Genomic DNA, 26660 nt, shown 5'->3' on the forward strand with positions numbered 1-26660 from the left:
CTGTAAAGCAATGAATCGGCTCAGTCAGTAAATCCAAGGAGCAAAAGCCACCCCAGAGCCTCCCAGACACGTTATTTTCCATCTGTGGTAGAGAATGGTCTTTGGGTTTAAAATGTCCCATGGATGTAAACACACTGAAAATACGAATGAAAAGGAATATGAACCTTGAGTCAAGTGTGTAAGAAATGCTTTGGTTTCAGTTTGAAATGGTTTTTACACGTGTGAGGTGTCACAAATAGGACCTTGATTACTGCTAAGAGCAAACACCCTGAGGAACTTCATCGGGGCAGTACTTGATATGCATCAACCTGCAGTGTATTTGCTGAATTCCTGAAATCACACCTTTGCTGTTCCTCCTAGACAGAGTGAACACAAATCAGATGGAATTCCCCTGGAGCCTGTTGCCTGGTTTCACCACTCCCCTGTGTGTTTGCCCCAGTGCAGATGACCACACAGCTGAAGGGAAGGTGCAAGCCTGGTAGCTGTGCCGTGTCAGGCTGTGTTTGGGGAAGCCAGGACACACCAGTGCAATGCTCCTGCTGCTCAGAGCCAGGAGCTTAACGGCACAGATTTATTTTTATCTCTGAGATGAAGATCATCAGAACTGTAACTGCAGGGCAGGGAGCTGGGCAGGCTCAGCGTGCCGTGCATCAGCCTTGTGCTGCGTTACGGACGGACACACAAGGCACGTGGATTAATTGTGTTGGTGCATTTTTAGGCAGCCCAAAAGTAATGAATGGGGGGTTTTTGTGTGTTCAAATTTTAGGCAGCCAAAAGGTGCCCAATGAGCTTGTTCCTACAGCTTTGCATGGGCAAAAAACCCCTGGAGCAAACAGGGGCATCACATCCCAGAGCTGCCTGTGGGGGTCAAACATGGGCATCACATCCCACAGCTGCCAGTGGAGGTCAAACATGGGCATCACATCCCAGAGCTGCCTATGGGGATGAAACATGGGCATCACATCCCAGAGCTGCCAGTGGGGGTCAAACATGGGCATCACATCCCACAGCTGCCAGTGGAGGTCAAACATGGGCATCACATCCCACAGCTGCCAGTGGAGGTCAAACATGGGCATCACATCCCAGAGCTGCCTATGGGGATGAAACATGGGCATCACATCCCACAGCTGCCAGTGGAGGTCAAACATGGGCATCACATCCCAGAGCTGCCTATGGGGATGAAACATGGGCATCACATCCCAGAGCTGCCAGTGGGGGTCAAACATGGGCATCACATCCCACAGCTGCCTGTGGGGGTCAAACACGGGCATCACATCCCAGAGCTGCCAGTGGAGGTCAAACACGGGCATCACATCCCAGAGCTGCCACTGGAGGTGCCCACGGCGGCCACGCAGCTGTGAGGCGGCGGCGCGGGCGTCCTGCTGCCGTCTCGGTGCCCGTGCCGTGCGCTCGCAGGGACAGAGCCGCTGCCGCCGCCGCCGTGGCCCTTCGGGCGCTCTGGGCCCGGGACCCCGCGGGAGCCCTTTGCGCTGCGGTGCCGTCCCGCGGCGCTCGGCCCCGCCGCTCCCGGGGGGCTCCGGGCGGGCCCCGGGACCGCGCCGCGCCGTAACCGCGGCAACCGCACCGCGAGCGCGGCGGCGCGGTTTGTCCCACGCGGCGGCCCGTAGCGCGGTGCATTGTGGGCCGGGGAAGATGGCCGCCCCCTTGGCGCGCTGCTGAGGCGAGTGGCGCTGCCCGGCGCCCGTTCCCGTCCGCTGCCGCCTCCCGCCCGCGCCCGGCCCGCAGCTCGCCCGTCGCCCGTCGGCCCGCCGGTGTGCGAGGCAGCTGGCAGCCGCCATGGGCCGGGCGCCGCGCCCGCCGCGGGGCCCGCGGGGCTAGAGGCGCGAGGCGAGGCCCCGGGGCCCGCAGCCGCCGGCCGCCCGGCCCTGCGCGGGGCCGCGCCGCGTCCCTCGGAGCCCGCACGGGGCTGCTGGCTGCGGGACAGTCGGCGGGGGGCAGCCGCTGCGTCCCCCGAGCTCGCCGTTGGCCGCACGCCTGCGAGCGCAGCCTCCCTCCGCCCTTGCCCCGTCCGCCCGCCCGCGCCTCTGCCAGCCGGGGGGATCCCTCGGTCCCCGCTGCGGGCGGGGCTGCGCATCGCTGCTCGCTTGTTGCTCGGCCCTTCCCTGCTGATGGAGTCTGAGATGCTGCAGTCGCCTCTTCTGGGGCTTGGGGAGGAGGATGAGTCTGACCTGACCGATTGGAACTTGCCTCTGGCCTTCATGAAGAAAAGGCACTGCGAGAAGATCGAGGGCTCCAAGTCTTTGGCTCAGAGCTGGAGGATGAAGGACCGGGTAATGCTCAAGGGCAGGAGGGGGTTTTGGAGGAGTGGGGGAGACAGAGGGTGAGAAGGGAGGAGTATGTACTCAGAGGGCTGCTGTGCGTCAAGCAGCAGTCTGGTTTTGGATGAAACACTGGGAATTTGATCTGTTGTGTGCCTGTCTCACGGTGTTAGGGGCAGCAAATATGCAGGGGGGTCGAAAATACTGATTCCAAGGTCATAGTAGTAAACTGTTTGAGTAGCTCCCTCATTTGTGATCTTTAAATGAAATTTGAGTGCTTGATGTCTTTCAGGGAGGTCAGTACAATGAATGAGGTCTTGCAGAGGTCTCTGGACCAGCAGGGTAAAGGTGCCAGCACAAGGTGCAGTCAGTGTGGTCATTGCAGCTGTCTGGTGGTGGAGGTGCACGGAAGCTCTGTGGTTTTGGAGCTTGCCACCAGCATGTTGTGTGGAGTATACAATTCAGGCTTTCTTTGTGTGTGTGCAAATGGAGATTATGTGATTTTTGGAGGCAGAAAATAGTTGTGAGTTGAAGCACTGTCTTAAAGCAAAGTGTTTCTCTTGTGTTTGGATATATGTTGCATGTTAAACTGCTAGAGCCAAGTGTAGCAGAGAAAGTTCCCTGCCAGGGGAGTCCTTAACCCTCTGTTGCTGCTGTGTCCCAACTTAAACGTTTAAGTCAAACAAACAAAGCACCTAGAAAAGGTCCTGGCTCATAGCTCCACTCCTCAGAACCTGCTTTGGGTTGCAGGTTCCCCAGGCCTGCACATTATTTTGCCCATAGCTTTGTGTTTGTGATCTCTACGAGGGAGTTGTTTTGGGGACCAAATTCCTGTGTGTTTAGGATCCCTCTTGCAACACTGTGGAAGAACTTGAAAATTGCTCTTGAACCTGCATCCTGTCACTTTATGACCCGTGTTAGGACGCTCCACACGGGTTGGAGTGTTCCTAGAGGGGTGCTCACCTAAGTGCTTGTAGTTCTTGGAAGTTCTGGGGAAGGCTGTGGCTGAACCAGAGGTATTTGACTCAGTAGAGGCCTGTACTGAAAATCTGACTTGGCAGATCTTTCATGGGTTAAATTGAGGGGTTTTGGATGTAACCCAACTGAGCCACAGAACACCAAGTGCTATGGTGTGTCATCTTTAAAGGGTTTTGGCAGAGAAGAGGTTTTTTTCCCTAGCAGACTGTGGAGCTGTGATGAGCTTGTGTGTCAGTTTCAGTGCTCCCCCTGCCTTCCTGTCAGCTTCCTGTTCACTTACTCCTGGTCTGCAAAGTTGTCTGTTTCTAAATTGGGAATGACATTGACTAGATCAAGAAAATCAATCAGTGGCAGGACAGAAGCATGAGTAAAGTGGTGGGAATCAGCTGTGCTCTCTGTGTGTGGTGTTGAAGGGTTCACATGCATGTCACAGCTGAAGAGAATACTTCCAATTAAGAGGAGAGCAGTGGTTACATGTGAGAGGAGGAGAAGCTGATTTGGAGATGCTCAGTCTCGTGACTTTTAAATCCTAACCATTGTTTCTCATCTCTTGTTATTTACTCAACTCTTCAGCCATTGTTGGATGTCTCCTTAGTGTTTGGTGTAACAAACCTCCCAGAACTTCCAAGGCTGAAGGAAGGGCTCTGAAGAGGAATTCTGTATGAAAAATGGTGTTAAATATTTTCCCCCAGCTAAGTCAGGTTAGGCTGATGCTGTGAAATGGTCATAAAGTCATGCAGTCTGCTTTGACCTTGTGCTAGGTGGAGGGAAGGTGGAACAGCAGCTTGGTACTTCCTGCTGCTGCTGGTTTCTCACACAGCAGCTGAGAATGGCAACTTGAGTGTGGTGGGTTTGTCCAGCAAACCAAGAACTCTTGTGGGGCTTTCATTATGGGGGGTACTGGAGTAATGGTGTGAGTGAAGACAGGGAGGCATTTACCAGCCTCTGCTGTCAGGAACTAGCCAGGCCTTTTGTTGATTTGGGGTTTTGTTCTTTCCCCCCCACCCCCCTTTTTGGGTTTCCCTTAACTGTTTCATTCTGTGCTCAGCCATTATAAATGATTGATCTCATCCTGTTGTTTTAGCTGTCCTCAGGAAGTTTCCTCTCTTTCTTTGTCCTTGCTTTAGAGCATGATTCCTCAGTGGTCAGGATTCAAGGCCTCTGATGTCTGTCTGTAGCTTCTAACCAAATTAAATGCAACACTCCCCTCCTCTCTCAGTCTGACTGTGGGTCTCTGCATTCCCCAGTTTGCCTGAGCTTCCTTTTCTTGTCTCTTGCCTCCTTTTTCCACAAGCCAGGTCTGATTGACTTCAGATGTGCTCTTACCTCCTACTGAGAGAGCTTTTCTGGGGGCTGAAGGGGACATAGCACTTGGTGGGAGTTGAGATTGTGGAAAGCATTCCTTTATTTTGAATTGGATCAGCCAACTTGTCAAAGCTTGGGATGGGAAGTGTTATCTGTATGTAAACACAGCAGCCTATCTCTAAATCGAGAAACTCTCAAAGGTTAACCAGCCAGTCTCTGTCTGCCTGAGTTGCAGGTAAGTCTGTGGTATTTTTTCCCTGTGGGTCATGACAAAACACAGGCAGCAGCAAATTTTGCCCTTATTTATCCTTTTGTGTGACCTGAGGAGTGACCCCAGCCTTCCTGGAGCTGTAGGGAACGATTCACCGAGATTTGGCAATGGAATGGCTTTTTCCCCTTCCTTCACTCCTGCCAAGAACCCAGAGTTTGTCCAAACATAAAGGCTCTTTAGAAGGCAGGGCTGTCATAAGGGGGAGGAACCAAATGAAACAAGTTATTAGTAAATCTAAATAAAATAACTGAAGGTTTACTTGCCCCACCTTTTGTTCAGAAGGACCACTCTGAGGACTTTAATCCTCCATCTTCTGCTCCTGTGCCCTGCACATGCCACCAAAGTGACACTGCTCTGATCTATTACTTATCTAGAGAGTATTTGTAACACAGAAGGGTTGGAATTACACTTGCTGTGTTGGATTAAATCTCAGAGTCTCAGCAGCAACCAAAGAATGGAACCTGATTGAAATGTACAGATTTCAGATACACTGAGCTTTGCTGACAACCTCACAACCTTTCAATTAAGATGTGCTGTACTTACATTGACTTCTAAAACGAGCAGAGAGCAACAAAGCTGGTTGTAACAGTTTTACTTGAGCATTGCATTGCTTGCTGAGTGACAATGAAATCCTGGCTTTATGAGAAGAGGGATACACAACGAGGTTTCTATGGAAATGTGGATTAAAGCAGGACCACATACCAATGCACTTAGTTCAGATGAGCAGAGCCTACCTGCCTGCATGGCAAACGGTTCCTGTGTCAAAGGAAATTAATGAAGGATAGCATTGGAGGTTTGTGTACACAATTTCAGCTCAAAATAGTTGCTTAATCTAAGGAAGCTTTCCAGGCACTCTGCAAGGGATGTGGCTTGGCCACTGCTTGCTCTTAGAGTGCTGGAGGCTCACCTCCCTGCTCCCATCTGAGGAATTTGGTGTGTTTCCTGTGAGCTGAAAGGAAGCAGCAGGAATCTTGTGTGGGGAAAGCGTGGGAGTTTGTGTTTTGGCAGCAGCTTCCACTTTACTTTGACTTACTCCATCTTAAATACTTGTTTTCTGCTTGCCTGTGTGTACTGTGGGATCTAACCCAAGTGATAGGTAGCTTTCCTTCTTCCCCTGCTAGGAACTCCTGGGGAGACTGGCTTGGAGCACTTTGATGCTACAGTGAGGCCCTGAGAACTGGTGATGGTGTGAATCTCTCTCTCTCTCCCGGGTCAGTAGTTGAGATCCACAGTTCAATAGTTACTGGAGGTGGTGATTGCTGGCGGGGAGGGCTGTGAATTGGGTGCAGCACAGGGCACCTGCTGGGTCACAAATGGCTTTAGAGACAAGCAGAACAAAATCCCAGCTCCTCCCTGACCTGAACCCCCTGCTGTAAGTAATGGCCACTGTCATCTGAGTTATAGATTTACATCTTCTCTTCCATAGAGCAAAGATGATTGTGAGCTGAGGTGGTTGTGTATTGATTGGTGAGAGCTGGGAAGCTTGTGCTGCATCTACCGCTATCTACAAATGTTTTTACGCCTAAGCAGAGAGGAGACTTTGATTAACAGCTCTGAAGAGTACAGCTAGTTGTGTGTTTTGGAGGAAAAAGATCTTACCTTTATACACTGGTAGGAAATGCTGAAATCTTCAATTCAGTCAACCTCTGTCTCATCCTGTGAGTTTTCTCACTTCAGCTGAGACCTAGGGGATGTAAAATGAATATTATTTGGTAGCTGCTGGCAGTGCAATCCTTACTGCCCCTCAGCACACTACTCAGTGTCTTCCAGTACCATGGCTGCTGTGGAAACTTTAATCAGATCAGGCTAAGGGTGGGATGATGATGTGGTGATTCGGTGTTTTGCTGTGGAGGGCATCGGGCCTTAACTTCTGCTGTATCCTTGATTACCTTAGATGAAGCATTAGGATAGATAAAGACAGAAGGAAAAACTTCTTCCCTGTTGAGGTGAGGTAGCCCTGCAAGGGGCTGCCCAGATGGGCTGTGGAGTCTCCCTTTCTGGAGACATTCCAACCCACCTGGATGAGTCCCTGTGTGCCCTACTCTAGGTGGTGCTGCTCTGGCAGGGGGGTTGCACTGGATGAGCTTTGCAGGTCCCTTCCAGCCCTTGAGGTTCTGTGATTCTGTGGTTAGGGTAACTCCATTAGTTTGTGTTGTTTCTTATACTGAGCCTCTCCAGGATTTGGTGGCTCATCATACTGTGAGGGCATTTTGCAAGCTAAGTGACTTTTTGTGTGTGTGATGGTTGAATGTAGGGAGCAAAGGCAGGAGTTTATATTTTGTACATCTGTGAAAGTGTAAATTTCTGCTGGTTAGGGGGGGAAGAAAATAGATTTTGTACAGCTAAAACTGTAATAGCTTAATGTACAGAAATGTCCAAGAGTCTTATTCCCTTAAATAGCTTCCTGAGAGTGCTTGAATGTAATTCCATTGGCAGTGTGAGTAGTAAGTGGTGGAAGTGCAGTGCAGTGTGTGGGAAAGGAGCTGACAACGCTCTCGCGTGCACAGATAATTTTGGAGTGGGGAGAGACTTCACCAGTAGCAAATGGAAGGAGAGAAGAGAGCTCTGTGTTTCTCCATTCAAAAAAAATGCAGTGAGAAAGTGTATATTTATGTATAACAGGCCTCATTTTTTTCTCTTGGAGGCTGGTGTTGCTGTGCTACTGAGCATATGGTATTTGGAGAGGAGTCAGGCAATTATTGCTACTGAAAGTCAACATCTATGTTGCAGTGACTTACTACCCTCCTGCTCCTCCCAGCATGTCTGCAGAAACTGGAAAGGCCTGTGAACAGCAGACAAGGAGAAAAAATCTACCCCTTGTAGGAGATCCATCAAAGCTGGGCTCTTACTGCAAATTGCATCCTCGAGGTCAGAATATGTGCCACTAGAGGAGGCTCTTCCTCGAACTCCTGCAGTGTGGCAAATGTCAGTAAGCAGTGGAGGGAGCCAGGGCTGTGGGGAGGGGGCAGGTGGTGGAGAAAGGCAGTGTAATTAGTGCTGGATGCTGCAGAGAAAAGGAGCCTCAAAGGTGTGCAAAATAGCCTCTGGTCAACATGATGACTTGAGTCACTCCATCCCTCTCTGTGCAGCTTGCTGTCTGGATGGAGCTCTGCACTTGTGGCTGTCCCTCTGCCTGACCTCCCTGTAGTCTGACACAGCCTCAGGAAGGGACACAGCCTGCATGGTTAACTCTGAGAACCTTGGTTGTCTCTTAGTGGTTCTTTCTTTCTCTCTATGGCACATCATCAGTAAGAAATTCAAAGCCCTTGAAGTGATCAGGTGGTGGAGCCTTATTAGGCAGGGGAACAGTGTTCTGTACTGTATGGCTCTCAAATACAGCCACACATCTTCATCTTTATGCTCCTGATGCTTCAGCTGGAATTAGGGACTTGATCTTGTACTTAAAATTTTCTTCTGTTCACTCCTGTAAGCAACTTCCCATTGAAAAGTTATTGCAGTGAAGGTGGCTGTAGCTCAGGGACTCCCCTGGAAGGGAGCTGTGTTATTCATGATCAAATGGGTGTTGGATAGAATATTGTATTGACTTGTTAGAGATCTAAAAGATGTCTTCCAGGAGTCATTTGAATCACTAGTTTGTAAGAAAGATGTGAGGATGAGGAAGCCAGTCAGTGCATGGGAGGATGGCCACCTTTATATAGTGCTGGCCAGAGTGGGGAATGGTGACAAGCAGCTTGTGCAGAATGCAAAGCAGAGGCAGTTGTGCTGAGGTGAGAGGGAAAGGCATTGTCACGGATCAAATAGGAAAGTGTCTCTTGCTGATTCTTTTTGCATGTTGTATCAAGAAAGGAAAGATCAGAGAAGTGAAATATTTGCTTCCCATTATTTCTCGTTGTTTAAAATGAATCGTTGACAGGGACAAGAAAGCACCACTTTGGTTGTGTGTGTGGGCAGTGGTTTCAATGCAATTCAGTACTTTACTAGGGCAGAGTGAAGCAGCCTACTTGGCCTTGTAGTTTTTAGTCTTTAAGCAGTCCGGTCAGGCAGGACCTTTGGTCTCCCAAGGGCTTTGGGAGCCGAGGTCGCTGGGCCATGGCTTGTGAATTGATATTGTTTCCCTTCAGACAGAGAAGGTGCACACTGTTCTTGGAGCCAGTAAATAGAAAAGGTTTATGTATATCATAGGTGTTGATTGACAGCAGTAATTCCTCTACAAGTGTAAGCAGTGCTGGTAAATATAGTGCAGCCAGCAGTTAAAAGTCTGCTTTACAAGGGGCTGTATTAGCGTTACTGCTGGCTCCTGAACTTTGTGTAGTAGCTGTGTTCCCTGGCTAAACGGGCATGTTGGACATAATAAACCTCTGAAGAAAGTTCATAGCATTAGTGCAGAATGCAGAGGTTAGAAAAGGAGGGCAAACACTGAGAGGAGTCCATCTAGGAATCTAGCATATGCTGTCACAACAGTCACAGCAAGAACCAAGGGTTTGGGCTACAGATGGCTGCAGACTACCTGCTGAGGTGTTGAATTATTAATGTTAACTTGAAATATTTATGTGCATTTGCTATTTTTATCACTGTGGAGAAGCACACTGATGTTTTTTTCCATAGCTTATTTCCCTTAAACTTACATAAACCCCCCCCTTCCTTGACACTGAAAGCCAGGATCTGTATTCCTTCAGCCTGTTCACCGGGTAGACAGGGGTTGTGTACAGGTGGGGTGTGTTCTGAGAAGCTCTCTTCAGAAACCTTTCTCTGGTTTTGTGTGTGACTGTATGAGCAAGTGGGCCACAGAGGTCAAGTTTTTGTCTATCTGTTCCAAATTTTCAGTCTTTTCACCAGCTGATCTGCAAACTGCCATTCCTCAGTGGTGGGGTTTGTGCCTAAGCCCTGGAAATGGTGCCTGTGCTGTAAGAGAGCACCTGGACCAAGTGTTGTAATTGTTATCTTTGACTGGGAGCCTGAAATGGGAAGTTGCCAGGGTTCAGGATGCCCGTCTCCTCCCATGGCTGATAGCTGTGAGTCCCATCACTCCCAGAACCACCCCGCTGCAGTGAAGCATGCAGCTGGTTGCAAGAGGACGCCCTGTTGTGAGAAAGCCTGGGTGCGGTGTGTAAGGGCTTCCATGAGGCCTGGGAAAGAGAAACCATCATTTTCTGATGTTGCAGAATGAACAGTTTCAGTTACAACTGAAACTCCAAAGATAGAACAATGTTTCATGATGCTAAACATCATTGCTACTGCTCAGTGTCTAAAGAGCTTCTCCTTGGAGTCACTGCGTGGCATGTCTCCAGTTAACATTCTAGAGTTACCTCTAGCTGGTTTTGCCCTTTGGTTGAGAGGCTTGTACTAAATCTATGTAAATGTGTGCAAAGAAAAATGTCCAAACCAAGTCTTTAGGGTGGGAATGAATTCTCTAAACAAGCAAGTGGAACTGGGCCTGCTGGCCAGTGGAGGCTCCCAAGTGAGACACGTGTGAGAATTTCTCAGCCTGGAAGTCTGTCTCAGGATTTGTATTTGAAGATGATAAGTTCACCTTCAGCTCTGTAAAATGATGTAGCAGCATCTAGTTGATGTTTAATGCTGACTTGATCTTGTGTTGGTATTAACTGACAGAAGCAGCTCTGTCTGGTGTAAGGCCGCGCAGGTTTGTGATGGTTCAGTGTTCATCTGTGTAGTGTTTAAACAGAATGTTTTCAGCTTGAAAATTGCAGTGTAGGAATAAAATATTTATGGGTTTGTAAATGTTCACTGTGAAATGTTAGGTGAGGCTCTTATGACAAATTTTGCACTTTGTGCTAAGTGGAGTGACAGACTGTTGTTGGTCCGAGTGAACTAGATGGTGAAGCAGCTGTCTGCTCTCTCCTGAGCTGCTGACCCTGCTCTTAGCCTGTAACAAATCTTTAGCAACTGATGAAATGGGGCTGTTGCAGTTACAGGCTGGAATTACTTCCAGGTATGCTACCACAGGGGAAGCTGGGCTCCCTGTGATGATGGTTTTCAATCAAAACCATTCACAGAAGAGAATGTTTCTTCTACCTGGAAATAACTGCAGGAGCTGCACTAATGTTGGTTTGAGCTACCTGGGGGTGATGAAACTCTCCTGCAAAGCCATTTCTCTTGAAAGAAGATGAAATAAAGATATTTTGCAAGTTCTCCTGACTTTAGTATGATACATAGTCTTTAATGTAAAATGCTTTAATAGACATCTGGATGGAGACAGAACTCCCTCTGTGCACCGACTCCCACCTCTGGTGGACTTGCCTTGCAGGTCAGTACCATTCCTTCTCAGGAAGAGCTTTTTGAGTGGATTTTGCAGTTCCAATGTTGCAGGTTCTGACACAGAGTTACTGACTCATGTTCAAGTGGCTGCAACATGGAGTCATGTGCCTTTTTCAACAACCAAATTGTGCTAAATAGTGAAGAGCCCACAGGAGGAACTTCAATAGTTTTGATCTTGACCCTTTGCTGAGAAAAAATGCTGAATGTGGCTTTTTCTAGGAGCCTGCCAAATATTCGTGTTTCATTAGTTAATTCCAACAAAACCCCATTGAAATGTGTTCTAGTGGATATGTTCTTGAAATGTAGAAAGGAAAATTCCCACTGTCTTAATGACTGATGAGAATATCCCAGTACTTCTAGTGTGGAGAAGATACAGATATGTTGTGTTAGTGTGCCACAGAATTGCTGGCAGTGTGTTCCACAGCAGATCAGAAATGTGAAAGGCATTATTTGGTTTCTTGGGCTCAGGTTTTCTTTTGATCTGCAATGATTCAACACCAGGGATGGATGTTGAGTAGGAGTCAGAAGGGAGGGTGAGGGAGCTGTAATTCTTCCTGAAGGTGTGCTCTTTGTCAGCAGAACAACTAGTCGTGAGGTGCAAGGCTTTATGTCCCATGGAGGGGGCAGCAGAAGGGAAATAACCCCATTTATCTCTGGGATCAGTTGCACCATTATTTTTCATTGCCTGTTTGCTGTCTGTTTTCAAGGGGAAATGGTTATTTAAAACACTGAACTTGGGAATAGCAAATACATATCAGCCTGGTCAGTGTAAGTCACAGATCAGGTGTTGTTAGTACAGTACTGAAAACCAGGTCAGTGTTAGACCACAAATGGGAAGCAATACACGTGACAGAAAAGTTTGTGTGCCAGGATACTGTCTCTTGAAAGAAGAGTTGATGTGTTTCCACCTCTAGTGAGTTATTTTGTCCTGTAGTTCCCCTTGTTTCCTTCTGGGTTTTCCGTGCCCGTTTGCCAGCATGTGACAGGGTGGGATGCTCGAGCTCTTGCACACCCTGCAGCAAAGCCGTGGCTGTGCTGGGGCTGCGTGAGGCAGGGCATGTGGCACACTGACAGTGCATGGCTCGGTCTCTGCAAGTGCTTCTCTAATGGAGAGAGCTCTTGTGGAGGTTTTTGGGGTGCTTTTTTTCCCCTTGTACCAGATTATACTGCTGACCACCAATATTCTCAACCAATGTACATAGATGGTCCATAACACTTCTGTGCTGCTTGAAATAGTAAAGGGTTGCCTATTCAAGATCTTTTGTTAAATGTGATTCATTTTGTACCTTTTTCTAGTGTGCAGGTGGGTCAAGGCAAAGGGCTCCACAGGAGCTGTGTGCCTCGTGCTCTGTTGGGTGTATTCGATGGGTTTTGGGAAAGGGAAAGCAGGATAACACTAAATAACAACCCTGAATGCTGTTGCTTTCTGAATGAAGCTATTTCTTTCTCTTTTGTTATCTTCTCAAAAGGAACAGAAAGGCTTCAAACTGCACATTGTAACAAATATCTATTGTAGTATTAAAGTAACACGATGTTTTCATTGGTGCAGTAGTTGATGTGCATGAAATAGGTGAGCAGGGGGAAAGCCAGGTACACTTACTGAGGGAACATATGGCACTGAAGTATCGAGTGCCAGACATTGGCTTGACTCGGTAAAAAGCCTGTGCCTTAGGTTTTAAGACTAAAGGGAACTGTTTTCATCCATGGCCAGTTCTATACAGCAGCCCACGTTGGGGAGCAGAGCCCAGTGATGGGTGTACTGATGCCTGGAGCTGGAGGGGGCTCCCAGCTTGTCTCTGGTTGCTTTTAAAATCAGGCCACTTGTATAACCTGCCAACTTTGTACAGGATGAACTGAAGAACTTTGGAGCTGTTCTTCCTTTTACTAGTGCTGGGTATTATATTTTACCTTGAAAATCATTAAAATGAGAATCATGTAGGTTGAAGAAGACCTTTAAGATCGAATTCAACGCTGAACCCAGCGCTGCCAGGACCACCACTGAACCACATCCCCCAGCACCGCGGCTGCACTTCCTTCAAACACCTCCAGGGCTGGTGACTCAGCCCCTTCCCTGCGCCGCCTCTGCCAGTGCGTGACAGCGCTTTCCGTGGAGAAATCTTCCCTAATAGCCAGTCTAAATCTCCCCTGGTGCAATATGAGGCCATTTCCTTAATGTTTCTGTTCCCTGATAACATCTCCTAGTGTAGTGGTACGCAGCTGTCGGGCTGGGGAAGGAGCCTTGTGCCCTTTTGTGCAGGTCAAGGGTTCTCTTGGTGTGCTTTGGGTTGGGACGTAAATAAGTCAATGCTTGGATGTTGAAGTAACTTTTTTTGAACTGAGTGCACTGCTGGTGTGTGCTTGTAACATTTTTAAATGGGCTGGGGTTTCTGTTGCAGCTGTGGTAGGGTGCTTTGTGTCACAGTCTCTATGGCAGTGAATCAACAGTGAGAAATTTGTCCTGAGCTCTCCAGTTGCCCTGTGTCCAAATGAAATAATCCTATAACCAAAGCAAAAAAGGAGAGGGAAGGGTGAGATGTGTGTGAGCAACATCATTGCTGGCACAATTTATTTCTGAGGGTAGCAGCATGGTGTTGATAAAGCGAAGGAAAGCAAGGGGAAAAGAGAGATGAAAGCAAAAGATAAGAGAAGCAGATAGGAGGGGAAGAAGATAGAAAGGACTCCAAGGGGGAGAGGGATGAGTCAGGCTGGTTGTCAGCACAGACATCCGTTCTCCATAGGGAGCCCCCAGGTTTCTTTGCAGGCATCCCAGTCCTGGGGAGGCTGCCTCAGGGCTATCTGACTGCATCAGCTTTGGAGGGCCAAGCTGCATCTTGCAGCTGATCCTCGTTTTGCCAGGAACTGTACTTGTACTCTGTATTGTTCTTCTATTGATAGAGGTCTCTTAGTGCATGTGGTTTTAGTGCTGAACTTCAGCTCTGGACCTTTTCACCCCATCTGTGTGCACTCCTTGGGGAACCCTCCTCAAGCACCAGTGGGGGAATCCCCATTCCCGTTTGCATCAGTATTCTGCAAAGTGATGCTTCTTCCTTGTTAATGCAGGGGGATGAGCAACTCCCACATAATTGCAGGGGTTTGCTGACAAGAACATGGCTTGAGATGAAGCCATTAACCAGAGTTGTTTGCTGATAGTTTTACTCTGGATTCCCCATCATAGACACGGGAGTGAGTGGATGCTCTAAGATTTCTGTCCTGATTTGGACCCCATCCCCCCTTCTTGGTGTCAATAATGTCCCTCTGCTCTAGTTTCTAGTTTCAGTATTAAAAGCCATACATTTGTGTGGCTTTAGCCTTTTCTGCAACTGTGAGGTTTGGATTTTTGTTCTTTTAGCCTGCTGTTCTGGAGGGTAATGAGCACCCTGGGGACAGGAGAGGAGGGTGGCCTGGCTTCAGAGAGGCAGGGGACTGGAGGCTTGATGGGACTTTTGTGAGCCACGCTACTACTTTGTCTTTCCCTCAGTGATTTAGGGATTGGGATGAGGGAGTTGTGAAATCATCATTTCTAAGCAGTAGTTTTAACTGGCCATAGTGCTTAGCCATTGGTTTAATGCAGCTTCTTGGTCACAGGTAAGGTGACCACGGGTCTGGATGGCACATGTTTGTGGTGCCCTTTATGGCTACCAACACATGATGAGTGTGTGCCCAGCTGGTCCTCCAGGCTGATCACAGAATAGTGCGGGTTGGAAGGGACCTTTAGAGTTCATCTAGTCCAACCCTTTTACCAAAGCAGCTCCCACCTAGATCAGATCATACAGGAACGTGTCCAGGTGGGTTTTAAAGACCTCCAGAGAAGGAGCCTCCACACCCTCCCTGGGCAGATGCTGAAGCAGCAGCTATGGGCAAGCCCAGGAAGGGGAGCCAAGGCTGATTTCTCCTAAAATAAGCCTTTCCAGGATAATGAACGTGCAAAGACAACAAACAAACAAATGGACTAAGTGTTTTGTTATGGTTTAGTTGGTCACTTGAGTGTTTTCCCCTTGTAACACTTCTAGTTTTAATATTAGAGAGGACACAGTATATTATAACCCTGATTGGTCTGTGAATAGCATATGCTCATGTTTTAATAATGTGTTTCAGTTGGACAAGGACTAATTTGAGTAGCACAATTCCACTGATACCCATTTCCATACTCTGTAGAAGAAGAATGGGCTCTGGAAGTAATGAAAATAGTAACATTAAGTCTAAGTACTGTTCCATTTTAAAAACTGAAACATTTACCCAGTCCTGCCTTGCTTGAAGTGGTCTGTGTGAAAGAGCAGGTGACACAGGTTTGGTGAAGCCCTTCCAAAGTTATAGTGGTGGTAACATTCCAACACAAGTGAAAACTGACTTTGTTTCTGTGTGAATTAAGCATTTTGTCCTCTATCTTTGCAGATGAAGACTGTCAGTGTTGCCTTAGTTTTGTGCCTGAATGTCGGTGTGGACCCTCCTGATGTGGTGAAAACAACTCCCTGTGCCCGTCTGGAGTGTTGGATTGGTAAGTCCAAGCTCCAGGCAGCTCTATTACTCTTATAAATCTTGAGTTTTATCATCCATAGGAACCTTAGAAGTTGTGTGTTTCCTGCACTTAAACCTAGACTGAACAAAAGGAAACCTGACATCTGGTTTCACTCTGTCTGTATGAGTTGATGAAGAGTCCAACAGTCACTGCTGCCATAGGTCATCTTTCCTTCTTTATTCCAAAATGAGATAGTGTGCAGGAAGAAAAGCCCTTGTTAATTAGCTGCTTAACTTTAATTGTTGTAGATGTATAAATATCTAAGGAAATCTCTGAGCAGTGACATCTTCAGAGTACTGTGATCTGCAAAGGTTTCAAATTGCTTTGTCTCCTACAACCTGGAAATAAGCTTCTGTAAAATGCAGTGATGTTACTGTGTATTGAGGTGACTGCTCTGGGGCTCTTTTAATTGGGATCATGAATTTATGAGACCTGGAATTATTCCCAAGGATGTCTCGCCAGCAGTTCCCACACCTGGGCTTGCTACTTGGATGCTGGGTTGGAATAAATCCTTAGGTTTTGTTAAAAAATTAAAAGTTCCCTTGGTTTTGGAGAGCAACTCTGATTATCGAGATGAGACAGCTCTGAGTTAATACCAGAAGGACATGCCTTGTGAGAGACTTTTCTAAGAGAGAAGTTTTTTACCTAGGAATTGAAAACGTTGAGCCTGCAGCACGTAACGTGCAGAGCAGTGTAATCCTGAACTCTGGGGCTTGTGATAGGCTGCAGAGCAAATTAATCACTGCACAGACCAAATTTCTCTACAGACTTTCAGAACATCTCGTTTCCAACCTTGCCTTACCTGCTGTATGAATCATAGCATCCCATTTTTTTCTAACCTAAAAATGCTGATGACTTTAAAGCAGTTAAAAAGCCATGAGCATGCACTAACAAATGCATCTGTTCAGTGGAGAGGATAGCTTTGATTTCTCATTGATACACAGTTAGAGAGCAAAGAGAACGAGGAGCACTGCAGAGTCATTAAAATAATTAGTGACTATCATCAGCAAAGAGGATGTTGAATGAGGCTTTTCGAGTCAGTCTGTGGTGTGTGTGTGTACACAAGTGCTCATTTCCATTTCTAGGGAGCTTGAAGCTTCTGACAAGGGTAATGGCAAAAGTATCTGCTGCTTTTTCTTCTGTGCAACAGTCTCGAGAGAAGCCAGTGATGTGTACTGTGGGAACAGAATGTCTTAGCCAGATGTGCAAGGATGTGTGGAAATCACTTTGGTGTGATTGCTGCTATTTCCAGCCGAGCTGAGATCACTGGCTTGTGAGCTCTGGTGACAAATGGCCATGACAGTCGCCGACAGGAGCTGTGCAGTTCTCACTGTACCTTCCAAGTGCACCCTTACAACCACTTTAGATGTTCTTTTTTCTGCAGAATGAAGCCTGTCTGTGCTGTGGTGTCAGCCTGGCACTGCTGGAGGCACGGAGAGCTTCATGGCACAATGGTGGCCTGAGCATCCACAGGCCTTCGCTAGCCCTAGAGATACTCTCAGGCTGCAGGTCCATGAATGACTGTGGTGGTGTGAGTTATCTTTAGGAAAACAATTAGTTTCCATTGTTTGGCTCTTGGAATGGCACCAGTGTTACTGTATTTTTGTACATGAAGTACTATTAACAGTGCCACTTACTCTGAAGGTGCTCCAGGGTCCACAAACCCCATTCCTCTGTGTGGGAAGTGTTCTTAATTTCTTTTTCTCCAGTTCAGTTTGGTCCTTCTGAAACGATCAAAACCAATCTGATGTGTTTATGCATGTTTTTGTTCCCTTTTTTTAAAATCTGAGCAGTAGCTGATGGCATGTTCAGTAAAAAAAAGATGTTAAGAGGCAGTGTGAATTCGTTTGGGGGATCCCTGTCCAGTGGCTCAAGAGGCTTGGCTCCAAACTCACCTTAAATAGCAAGGGGGTCTTTGCAGTTCAGAGCAACAAAGTCTGCTGCAATATATAAAGGTGTTTCTGGAAGGTATGTTGGAGAGTGCTGCAGCTGCAGGGTCCGTGGTGGGGAGCGGGGGCTGTGTCCAGCCTGATGAGGTGTCTGGAGCAGGCAGAGTGAGGTCTGAGCAGCCCATTTACTGCCAGTGGTGTTTGTTTTGGGCAAATGAAATTGGTATACTGCATGACCTTAAATCTTCCTACAGAAGTGTACTGACATTTCAATAAGACCCTAGCTTTTATTCATTCAAGGGAAATAACTCATAACCCCCTGCTTTCATCCTCCCTTATTGTATTTTGTTCCTAACAGTGCAAGGTGGAACATTTGTCAAGATTTTCAGAACCATCACTTCATTGCTTTGGTTAAATGCTTTAAAAAGAGCTTCTGTTAAATTGCAAAAGCTTAGCTTCCAGTTTAGTTTGAGTCAGGTTGACAGTGTCAATTCCATGGCCATGGTTTTTGCATTAAGCACGTGAGCTGAAGCTGTGTTGCTGTGTATGGATGGTGATAAAATTAACTTCTCTAAACTTACAAGTGACATGTAATCTCTGGAGCAGTCAGCAAGGGATGGAAATGAAGCATGATTTTGCATTCATCAAGAAGAAATATTTATCATTAACTATTTAACCAATTGCAATTTTTGTCATCATTTACTACAGAAGCCTTTTTTCAACATTAAAAGAAGCAAATGTTGATGCCTCTCCTGCCTTTCAAAACAGGATGGTATTTATTATCTTAGCAAGAGAAACCTCCCCAGTGTGGCAGTCTTGAATGGTGTTTAATTTGGGGGTGATTTTTAGATACAGCACCCAAGTAAATTCGGTGAGGAATGTCGTGGTCATGGCTCTGAAGCTGAATGCGTGAAGGGAACCTGCGTTCAAATAGCATTAAATGATCTTCCTTGCAAGCACAACAACTGAGAGGGAAAGTGCAGAAAGGTTTTGGCTTCCTTCTTCTGCAAAGGGAGGTGGTGATCATGCTTTGATGTAGACTTTGGTCTCCCAGGTTGTAGTTCTGGATTTGGTGTGGAGTAGTTACAGGCTGAAGTGCACGTAGAGTTTCTGCCTCCTGTCAATCTGATTCAGTCAAAAGTACTTATTTGTATTTTATTTCCTAGATCCTCTGTCAATGGGTCCTCAAAAAGCTCTGGAAACCATTGGTGCAAATTTACAGAAGCAGTATGAAAACTGGCAGCCAAGAGTAAGTATTGCTTGGCTTTCCCCTCTGCACTTGTGGATGTGATACTCCTTTGATAACGTCCAGCGTAGGCTGGCAACTAAGATGTGTGTCTGTCTGTGGGGTGGTGGCCCTGCAGCATTTGTTGCTTCCTTCAGTGTGAATAAATTCTTGCAAGCTGTGAAGTTGACAGCTTTCCAGATGATTCCCCTCTTGGCTAGCCCTGTCTATGATTGTGGCTGGGGTGCTTGTTTAAAGTACTAAGTCCTACAGTGACTATTTTTTTCTTTGACTGAGGTTCCTCTGAGTTTATGGTGTTTTTGAGATGTTCTGAAGTTTTTCATTCCCTGTTTATAGTTCCTTCTGTTGTAAATTCATGTCTGGCCTCAGCTAGCACTGTGTCCCAGCACTCACCAGTCCTCCTTTTCTCCTTTGGCTCAGATGGATGTTGTACAGTTAGTAGCTGAGGGATGCTTTTGGTTTTGCTGTGAAGCAGAACTTCAGAGCTTTGGTAACTGCTGACTTTAACTGAATGTTTTGGATAGTGGTGAAGCAAAGCAGGAGCTAAAGAAAGGTGCAAGTAACTGACTATTTCCTGTTTTGTGACATCTCACTCTTTCACACTGGGGAAGTGTTTTGATTGTGGGTATTTCACTGTCTCTGGTTTCACCTGTCTTAGCAAATGAACTACAGAAAGATTTAAAGAATGAAACTCAAAGTGTGCATCCCTTTCCAAACAGATACAAAACCTGAACTGTAGAGTCATCTTCACTGCTAATGTTCCCCAGTATGTTCCTGTCCTTACCTGTGTGCTCTAGGCACTTTGGGTCAAAATACTCCTCTGCAAAGTACCTGAAATGTTGACTAGTAAATGGTCAGTTATTGTCACAAGCCTGTGATATGTAACCCAAACAGAAGCAGGAACTTCATGGAATCACCCTGCCTGTAGACATGCTCCTTATGGTGTGGCTCCATGCTAAACTCATCTTCATTTTTAAAACAGACATTGTTTTTTCTCTTCCTTTAGTGTTAATGCTGTGTGTTTTGTCAGCTCCAGGACCATATTTTCTGTTCCTAACATTGCTCAGGGTCGACTGGCTCGAACTGAATTGATCATTCAGTAAAAGCTGAAAGGAGTCTTACTGTTCTTAGTGGTGAAATGTTTATATTACTAAATCTGTGGATAATTGTCTGTGGGCATGCTTTTTCCTGAAGTGTTTTGTAAGTGTATTTATATAAGAAGGACTTGTCTTTGAGCACACACAGTATGTATTTAAGGCAAGAGAATTTACTGATGCATTTTTCCTCTTGGTACATTGACAATTATTTTAAATCTCTAGCAGCCTAGGAATTTGGGAGAAAATTCAAATAGTGTCTGAAATCAAACAGGAGAGTAAAACATCTTGATGTGAAGCTGAAAACAAACCTTTTTGTCTGCTCTTTAATAACAGAGTCCATATTAGTGAGGAGTGAGGGGCGGGCGTCTGGAAGCAGCAGGTACCCTGTGTGGGCTGACCTCACACTGCCTTGTAGAGTTTGCACAAAGCATGAAGCAATTACTGAGCTCAGATGTTTGTGTGCAAGGTGCCTGGTTCTTAACAGTAAATCACAGTCCTTTGAAGCATTGCAAAGCTAAACACGTACTGTTTTATTGCACTCTACAGGGCTCTTGAGTTTTCTGCAGTAATAAAGAGAAGTTGATGTGCCATCTGCAATAAAACAATGGGAACATTATTGAATTTCCTTTCATATAAATACTAATACATCTAGTTTTGTCTGTTTCTCAGTGTTTTGGAATGGTTGAGGAATTAATGGCAGGAAAACAATTTGGGGAAAAGCAGAGAGTGGGAAAGACCCCCAAATCATTCCAATCTTGTGAAACAGCCAGTATCTGGGGCTGTCTGCCTGGGTCCTTACCCAGGAAAGGTCTGGCCTCAGTCCCTTGGTGTGAGTGCACAAATGGTGCTAAGGACTGGTAATTGATGATGTCAGCAGTAACCACTGTGTGAAAGGTCCAGTGACATCACTACCAGCTCCATCCTCTGCTTACAAACTGTGGGATGTTGTTCAAATACCGACCTGAACTACAAATAGCTTAGGTGAAAGGCTTTCAAAGGCATAAGCATGAAAACTCTTTGTTTCTGGAAGCTCCTGGGCTTCACAGCTGATGCATATTTTCTTCCAGGTCTTATTGAGCCCCTTTCTAAATAATTTATCAGCTTGCCATTGCTTGAAGTATTTCTTCTGATTAAATTTAAGACTTTGTTTTATTGTTGTGTAGCTACATAAATTTGTGTGCTGTGGGAGTGAAAACCACTTCAGCTGTTGTTTCATCTGCAAAATACTGCAGTTAAACCATATTCAGTCATTTCATTGCAATTCTCAAATGAAACTTTTACTGGGAGAAGAGAGGAGATGACAAAGCTGTAGGCTCTATCTGTCTTTATAAAGAAGTTCCTGGACGAGAAAGTTCCTGCAGTTCAGTGGGAAGATAATTTAGGTGCTGGTGAAAAAATGGAAGGAAAAAAAGAAGACAGCTGCTCTGTAATATTATGGTTTGTGGGGTTTGAGTTTCACTGGGCATGGAAGGGGTTAAAGGGGAGGGTAATCTGGAAAGCAGGATCAGTTAGAGGGGATAAAGGGGTTGTTTTAAGCAGCTGAGAATGAAAAGAGAAAAGAGAGTTGAGAGCTGGGACCCCTTACTGTCCAGCCTGGGAGGGGAAGGACCTTCCCTGGGACTGCTCCTCTGCTTTGGGAACTTGTGGCTTTGGGCATGCCTGGGGGAGCTGGGCAGAGCTGGAGTAGGGGGTTACAGGGCTTGGCTTAAAGCTGGGGAGGAGGAAAAGAGTTGAAGGGTGAAAGTGTCAGGGGAACACCAGAAGAGAGAGCCTTTGCAAGGACAGCACTTACATCCCTTTAAGTGCCCTGGATAAAATACTTGACATTTCTACTGGAGATTCTTCCTGTGCTCTGTGTTTAAAATACTGAGAGAAGTTGATCAAATGGTTTTTCTCTGCTTCTGATCTGCATTTCTTCCCCTTTGCAGAATACTGCCTGTGTTAGGTGACAGGTTTTGGCTTGTGCTGGCAGTAAGTAGCAAATGTTTTCCCTGTAGTTTGGATGCAAATGTAATTTCCTGGGCAGCCTTGCATGTTGTGCCATTCAAAAGACAGGAACTTTCCTTGGTGGAAAAGTCAACAGACTTTGGTTCAAAAGAGGAATAATAGAGTCCAAACTGTGAGTGCTGCTGTGGTGAAGTGGTTTATGGAGATGCAGTGCCCAGTGGGGATTTTCATGAGCAGAAGTTGCTGTTACTTGAGTCCCAGTTTACATCCATTTATCAGCACAACTTGGGTTCTTTGCTGCAACGTTCTGCGGGGCTGGAGCACAGGGGTCAGTAGGGAGGATGAAGGTGTTACACAGCTTTGTGCTGTTCCACTTCTTGTGGGCTGGATCGAGAGAGACTTTTTCTGCATCCTCCTGGCTGAAGTTCTCTGAGCTGAGCTGCAATACTTCTGTACATGAACCACCACTTGCCCCGTGCAAAATGCTTGTGTGCAGTATTGTACAGAATGCTGGAGAGGAGCTTGGTCTGTGATTGCTGGCTTCCTTCTTAGAGAAGGCCAGACTTTTCTTCTTTCCCTCTCTTTCTCATAACTTGGCTTCTGGCCTTCCCTAGACGATGAAGTTTCTTTTTGCTGTGTACACGCCTCTGAGGATGGAGCTGTGTAGCCACAGGCAGAGTTGCAGGTTGAGTGATGCCCAGTTTACATAATTCAGGATCAGCTCTGAAGTAGTCTGGAGTATGGGCTGATTAAATTTCCATGGAATTGCAGACAGATTTTTTCTTTCTGTTGTCTGTGGCTTTTGACCAGCTTTTTTTCTTTAACTCTGAGCTGACCAGAAGACTCACAGGACTTTCTCTTCCTTTCTCTCATCTCACTCAATTTTGATGCTTCACTTGTGATTCCTACCTGTCCAAATGAGTCCCAGTGACACACCTACACCAGGTGCTTTTTGCAGTACTGGTTTTTATTCTCTGACAGAAACTTTCCCAGTTCTGCCATTTTAAGGTCAAACTCCTCCTGAGTAGAGGTGAAGCTAAGAAAGGTGTCTCAAGGCCACTTACATTCCTCCACTGCCCATGAAGTACCTTCTTAACACTGGAGGAATGAGACCTTGTGTCTCAAAAGTAATGTTTTGAGTTTTTAAACTCTTCATTTTCCTTAGAGTTTGGGCCGTGTGGTGGTCTTTGCACAACTCTATGTGAGACCACCAAAAGCAGATGTTGGTGGCTCCCTTGGGCTTGCTTTTGGAGGGATTTCTTAGTTGTTTCTTCCTTTTCTTAAAAAACTGCTGCTGCAGCACCCAGGAGCCCTGGACTTGGAGGAGGGGGAGGCTGAGGCAGGTACTGTATGGATGAAATGGAGGCCACTGCTGCACAAGACTGATGCAAACCCATGGGAGAGTACAGAGTGAAACAGAAGTGGAGCGTTAGTTACGGTACACAGGAGTTGAGACCTCAGGTGGGTTAGAGGTTACAAGGAAAGGACAGTTCTTCTATGGACTTTAGGAATTGTTTCTCATCCTCTGTAAGTAACCAGATGGAGTGTGAACAGTTTGTTCCTCTCTGTAAGATGTAACCACAGCAAGGTCTGTAATTCTGCATCTGTGCACCTCTGTTTTCCCCAGTCCCCTCCCGTCCTTTTGGGCCAGTAGCTGCACAGCCTCCATGAGCAGAGCCAAACAGCTTTAAGTGTTACATCCCACAGGGTCTTTGCCCCTTCCACCTACTTGCCTAGATAAAAAAGACAATGCCAGTATTGATGTTTGTAATTCCAGTGCCACGGTGTTGCCTCCCCTTTCCTTCTCTCTGCTTTCTCCCTTTTTGCTCGGACAGTCCCCTGTGCTGTTGGGGTTATTGAGTATTTCATTATAGCTCCACCTGAGTGGGTGTCCCTGGAGTGGAGGAGAACTGTGAGCTCTGAAGGGGGGTGAAAATCCCAGGTAGGGGAAGGATGAGAGAGGTGGGGAAAGCAATAAACTTTTAGAAATCCTTTGAGAAGGATGGCTTGGAAGCAAATGCTGCAGTTTGAGAACACCTGTGTCTTAGCATCCCTAGTCACTGAGGATGCTGTGTCAGTGGCACCGTGGACACTGTCACACGGCAATTTTTGTTCTATTCCTTATGCAGCGCTCTTTTTGATTCTTCATTACTTACTTAGTGTCACTTTATTAAGAGACAGGCAGTATCACATCTGAACTCATTAGTCTGGCAAATCTAGGCATGTTTTAAGTGCTTCCAGCCCACTTAATTTACATTGTTGTACCCGTCTTTTCACTCAGTTCAAAGAGGTGACATAATCAAGGCAGAGTGACTGCAGCAACCTTTTACTGACGTCAGCCAAGGGAACCAAGAAACTCAGTGCCACCCCCAGGCAGGCATGCCTGTTCCTTTTCTGTGTGGCACTAATAAAAATGTTAGTTAGTTAGTTAATTAGTTGGACTAAGGCTGTATATTATCTTTTCCCCCAAGTGGCTGGGACCAGCTTGAGACTCCCAGGAGTGTGTGTCCCATTGTGCTTAACTATGTGGGCTGTTAAAGAAAGGGGTTTCCTGGTTTTTTCCTCATCCAATACTGTGTGTGTGATGCCTCTTGCAGCTTGCAGTGAGTGATGGTCTCTGAGGAGACATCTCATACAATACAGATACATTATACTTTTTGTGGCAAGCCTTCAAGGAAGCAGTCATGCTCTTCTGATCAAACGAGACTGCTCTTTTCTCTCTTCAGTCTTCATCCCATCAGTTTTCTCTTAATTTCAAAGGAAATACAGTCAAGATACTTGAAACAGATAATTTAAAGCCTCTACCTTTTTGTGCATGTTTTCTGTTGTTGATGCTGTTGTTTCCCTCATTAGATACGTCTGGGCTTTGATACAGTTTCTGAGGTTTCATTCTTTGCATTGCTTCCTTCTGCCTAATTAATTGGTACGTTGCCTGCTGCACATCAAAGGCTGAGCATTTCCTAAAGAGTAACTAGTTAAGCATGAAAACTAATTGAACACATGACCTAATTATTGGTCTCTGTGAGTCACACTTTTCCTTCTTTTTTTTCTGTAGGGTTTTTCTTTTAAAACAACAGCAAATACTAATTGCTTCTGCAAAAGAGATACTGTACAATTCCAAAGGGGACAACATAAAATGGAGCTGGCTGCCCTGCTCTGCAGATGTAGCAGCAAAAAATGAGGAAGACTTAAAAAAACCCAAGACACTGTGACCTTCTTTAACAAAACCAGGTTTTCCTGAGAGGCCCACGTTTGTTGTTTTTTATTTCCCAACAGCCTTTTGAATTTGGCAGCTATTTCAGGCTCTGCAAAATTTTGCTGTATCAATCCTTTGCTGTCTTGTTAAAGATCAACTGTCTTCAGCATAAGCCAGCACTTTTTTTCCTGGAATAAAAAAAGTGCCTATCATAGAAGAGAGGTCAACAAGTGTGTCAGTACCAGAGCCAGTTATTCATGTTCTCATTCTATCTGAAAAATTGTGTCAGTGCCACTCTGAGTTTGACTGTTAACCACGTGCTGCCTTTGCAAAATACCCCTCTGGAAAAACTGGTATTTTAGCCAGAAAAGCACAATTTGTAAGGATGGGAAATTATTAAAGGCACTTCTTAATGTCTGGTGAATACAGAAAAAAATAGGGCAAATTAAGCAGTATCTGCCTTGTAATTTTCCTTTTGGTAGCTCTCCAAGAGTGGTCTGGAACCCAGCCAGCCCCCAGCCACAGCACAGCCTGGCAGGGGAGGACACAGGACCAGAGTCTGGGTTTGAACCATCAGCAGAGATGCAGCCATGGAAGCTTCTCTCTTTTGTGCTGAAAAATCTGAACTGGACCACCGATTTTCTCTTGCAGTCAGGGCTCTGAGCATTGGGAGGAACTCACGATGAGCAGCTGTGGAGATCTGAGCATCTTAAACCACTGCAGAGATTCCCCTGGAGTTTTGTAGCCTGAACTGTAGCACACTGCTGATGGGAGTAGCTCTACACAAAAGATGTCCTATAGCAATGGTAACTAAGGGGTTTGGAAAGCTCCCTGCTGCCCTTCTGGGGCTCAGTCTGTGTAGAATGCATGTTTAAATTCTTCTGGTAGTGAGAAAAAAAAATAATCTGCTGAATCTTTTAACACACTACTAAAAATGAAGTGGAAACTGAAAAGGCAGCAGTAGTGTGCTTAGTGCTGGTTTACCTGAGATTCTCGTGGAAGAATGAGGCACGGGAAGGAAAAACCAGTTACAGACATGAGCTGCTGTGAAGAAGCACATTCAGAGGCTGTAAAGACAAGGAAGTGGCATTAAGCTGTTTTGTGAACTGAACTGTTCATGCATTGCAGATCAGCAGTGATGTGGCTTTCTGGAGCTAAGTCAACAAACTTGCAAAATCAGTTCAGTGGGAAAATCCTCTGGGTCCTGGCACCTTGCTGAAAGCCTCAGACACTGCAGGCAGGAGTCACCTTGAATGAAGGAGATGGGGCAAAGGGGGAAGCTCTAGAAAGACAGGTCTGAACCACAATGAAAGGGACATTGAACTTGTCAGGAGACAAAATTTCTTCTCACTTTATTATAAAAGTGATGCTGTAACAGGACTGTTTATGTTGGTGCATCGCTGGAAAGTGGCAGGTAGCACAATCACTGCTGGCTGATGATGCCTGCCTCAGTTGGGCTCTCTGGGAAGCAGACCTGCATGGCAGCAGGACAGAGGCTCCAGAACACACCACTGCCATTTCTGCACATTTTAGACAGCTTCCCTTGAAAGTGGGAAGAGCAACCTGGTACCGTGTCCCAGTGGCACATGCAGCAATGCCTGTTGGGCATTGCTAAGGGCAGAAGTCCACCAAGAGCCAGGTTCTTCCTTTCCCTGCTGCCCTCCCTTCCCTCACCTTCACCACTTGCAGAAGCAATGGG

The 26660-nt window shown here is 46.2% G+C and overlaps 1 protein-coding gene across 3 annotated transcripts in view; it reads left to right on the forward strand.

Annotated features, from left to right (window-relative positions):
* Positions 1–1896: 1896 nt before the first annotated feature.
* Positions 1897–26660, forward strand: part of RPTOR (regulatory associated protein of MTOR complex 1) — a 125730-nt gene continuing 100966 nt past the window's right edge. For all 3 annotated transcript variants that reach the window (XM_062010874.1, XM_062010875.1, XM_062010876.1), the window contains exons 1-3: positions 1897–2291; positions 15463–15565; positions 18642–18724. In XM_062010874.1, the coding sequence (XP_061866858.1) occupies positions 2130–2291; positions 15463–15565; positions 18642–18724 (348 nt within the window). In that variant the 5' untranslated portion in view covers positions 1897–2129. The remainder of the gene's footprint in view (positions 2292–15462; positions 15566–18641; positions 18725–26660) is intronic.

This window comes from Colius striatus, chromosome 18 (genome assembly GCF_028858725.1).
Source record: "Colius striatus isolate bColStr4 chromosome 18, bColStr4.1.hap1, whole genome shotgun sequence".
Taxonomy (NCBI): domain Eukaryota; kingdom Metazoa; phylum Chordata; class Aves; order Coliiformes; family Coliidae; genus Colius; species Colius striatus.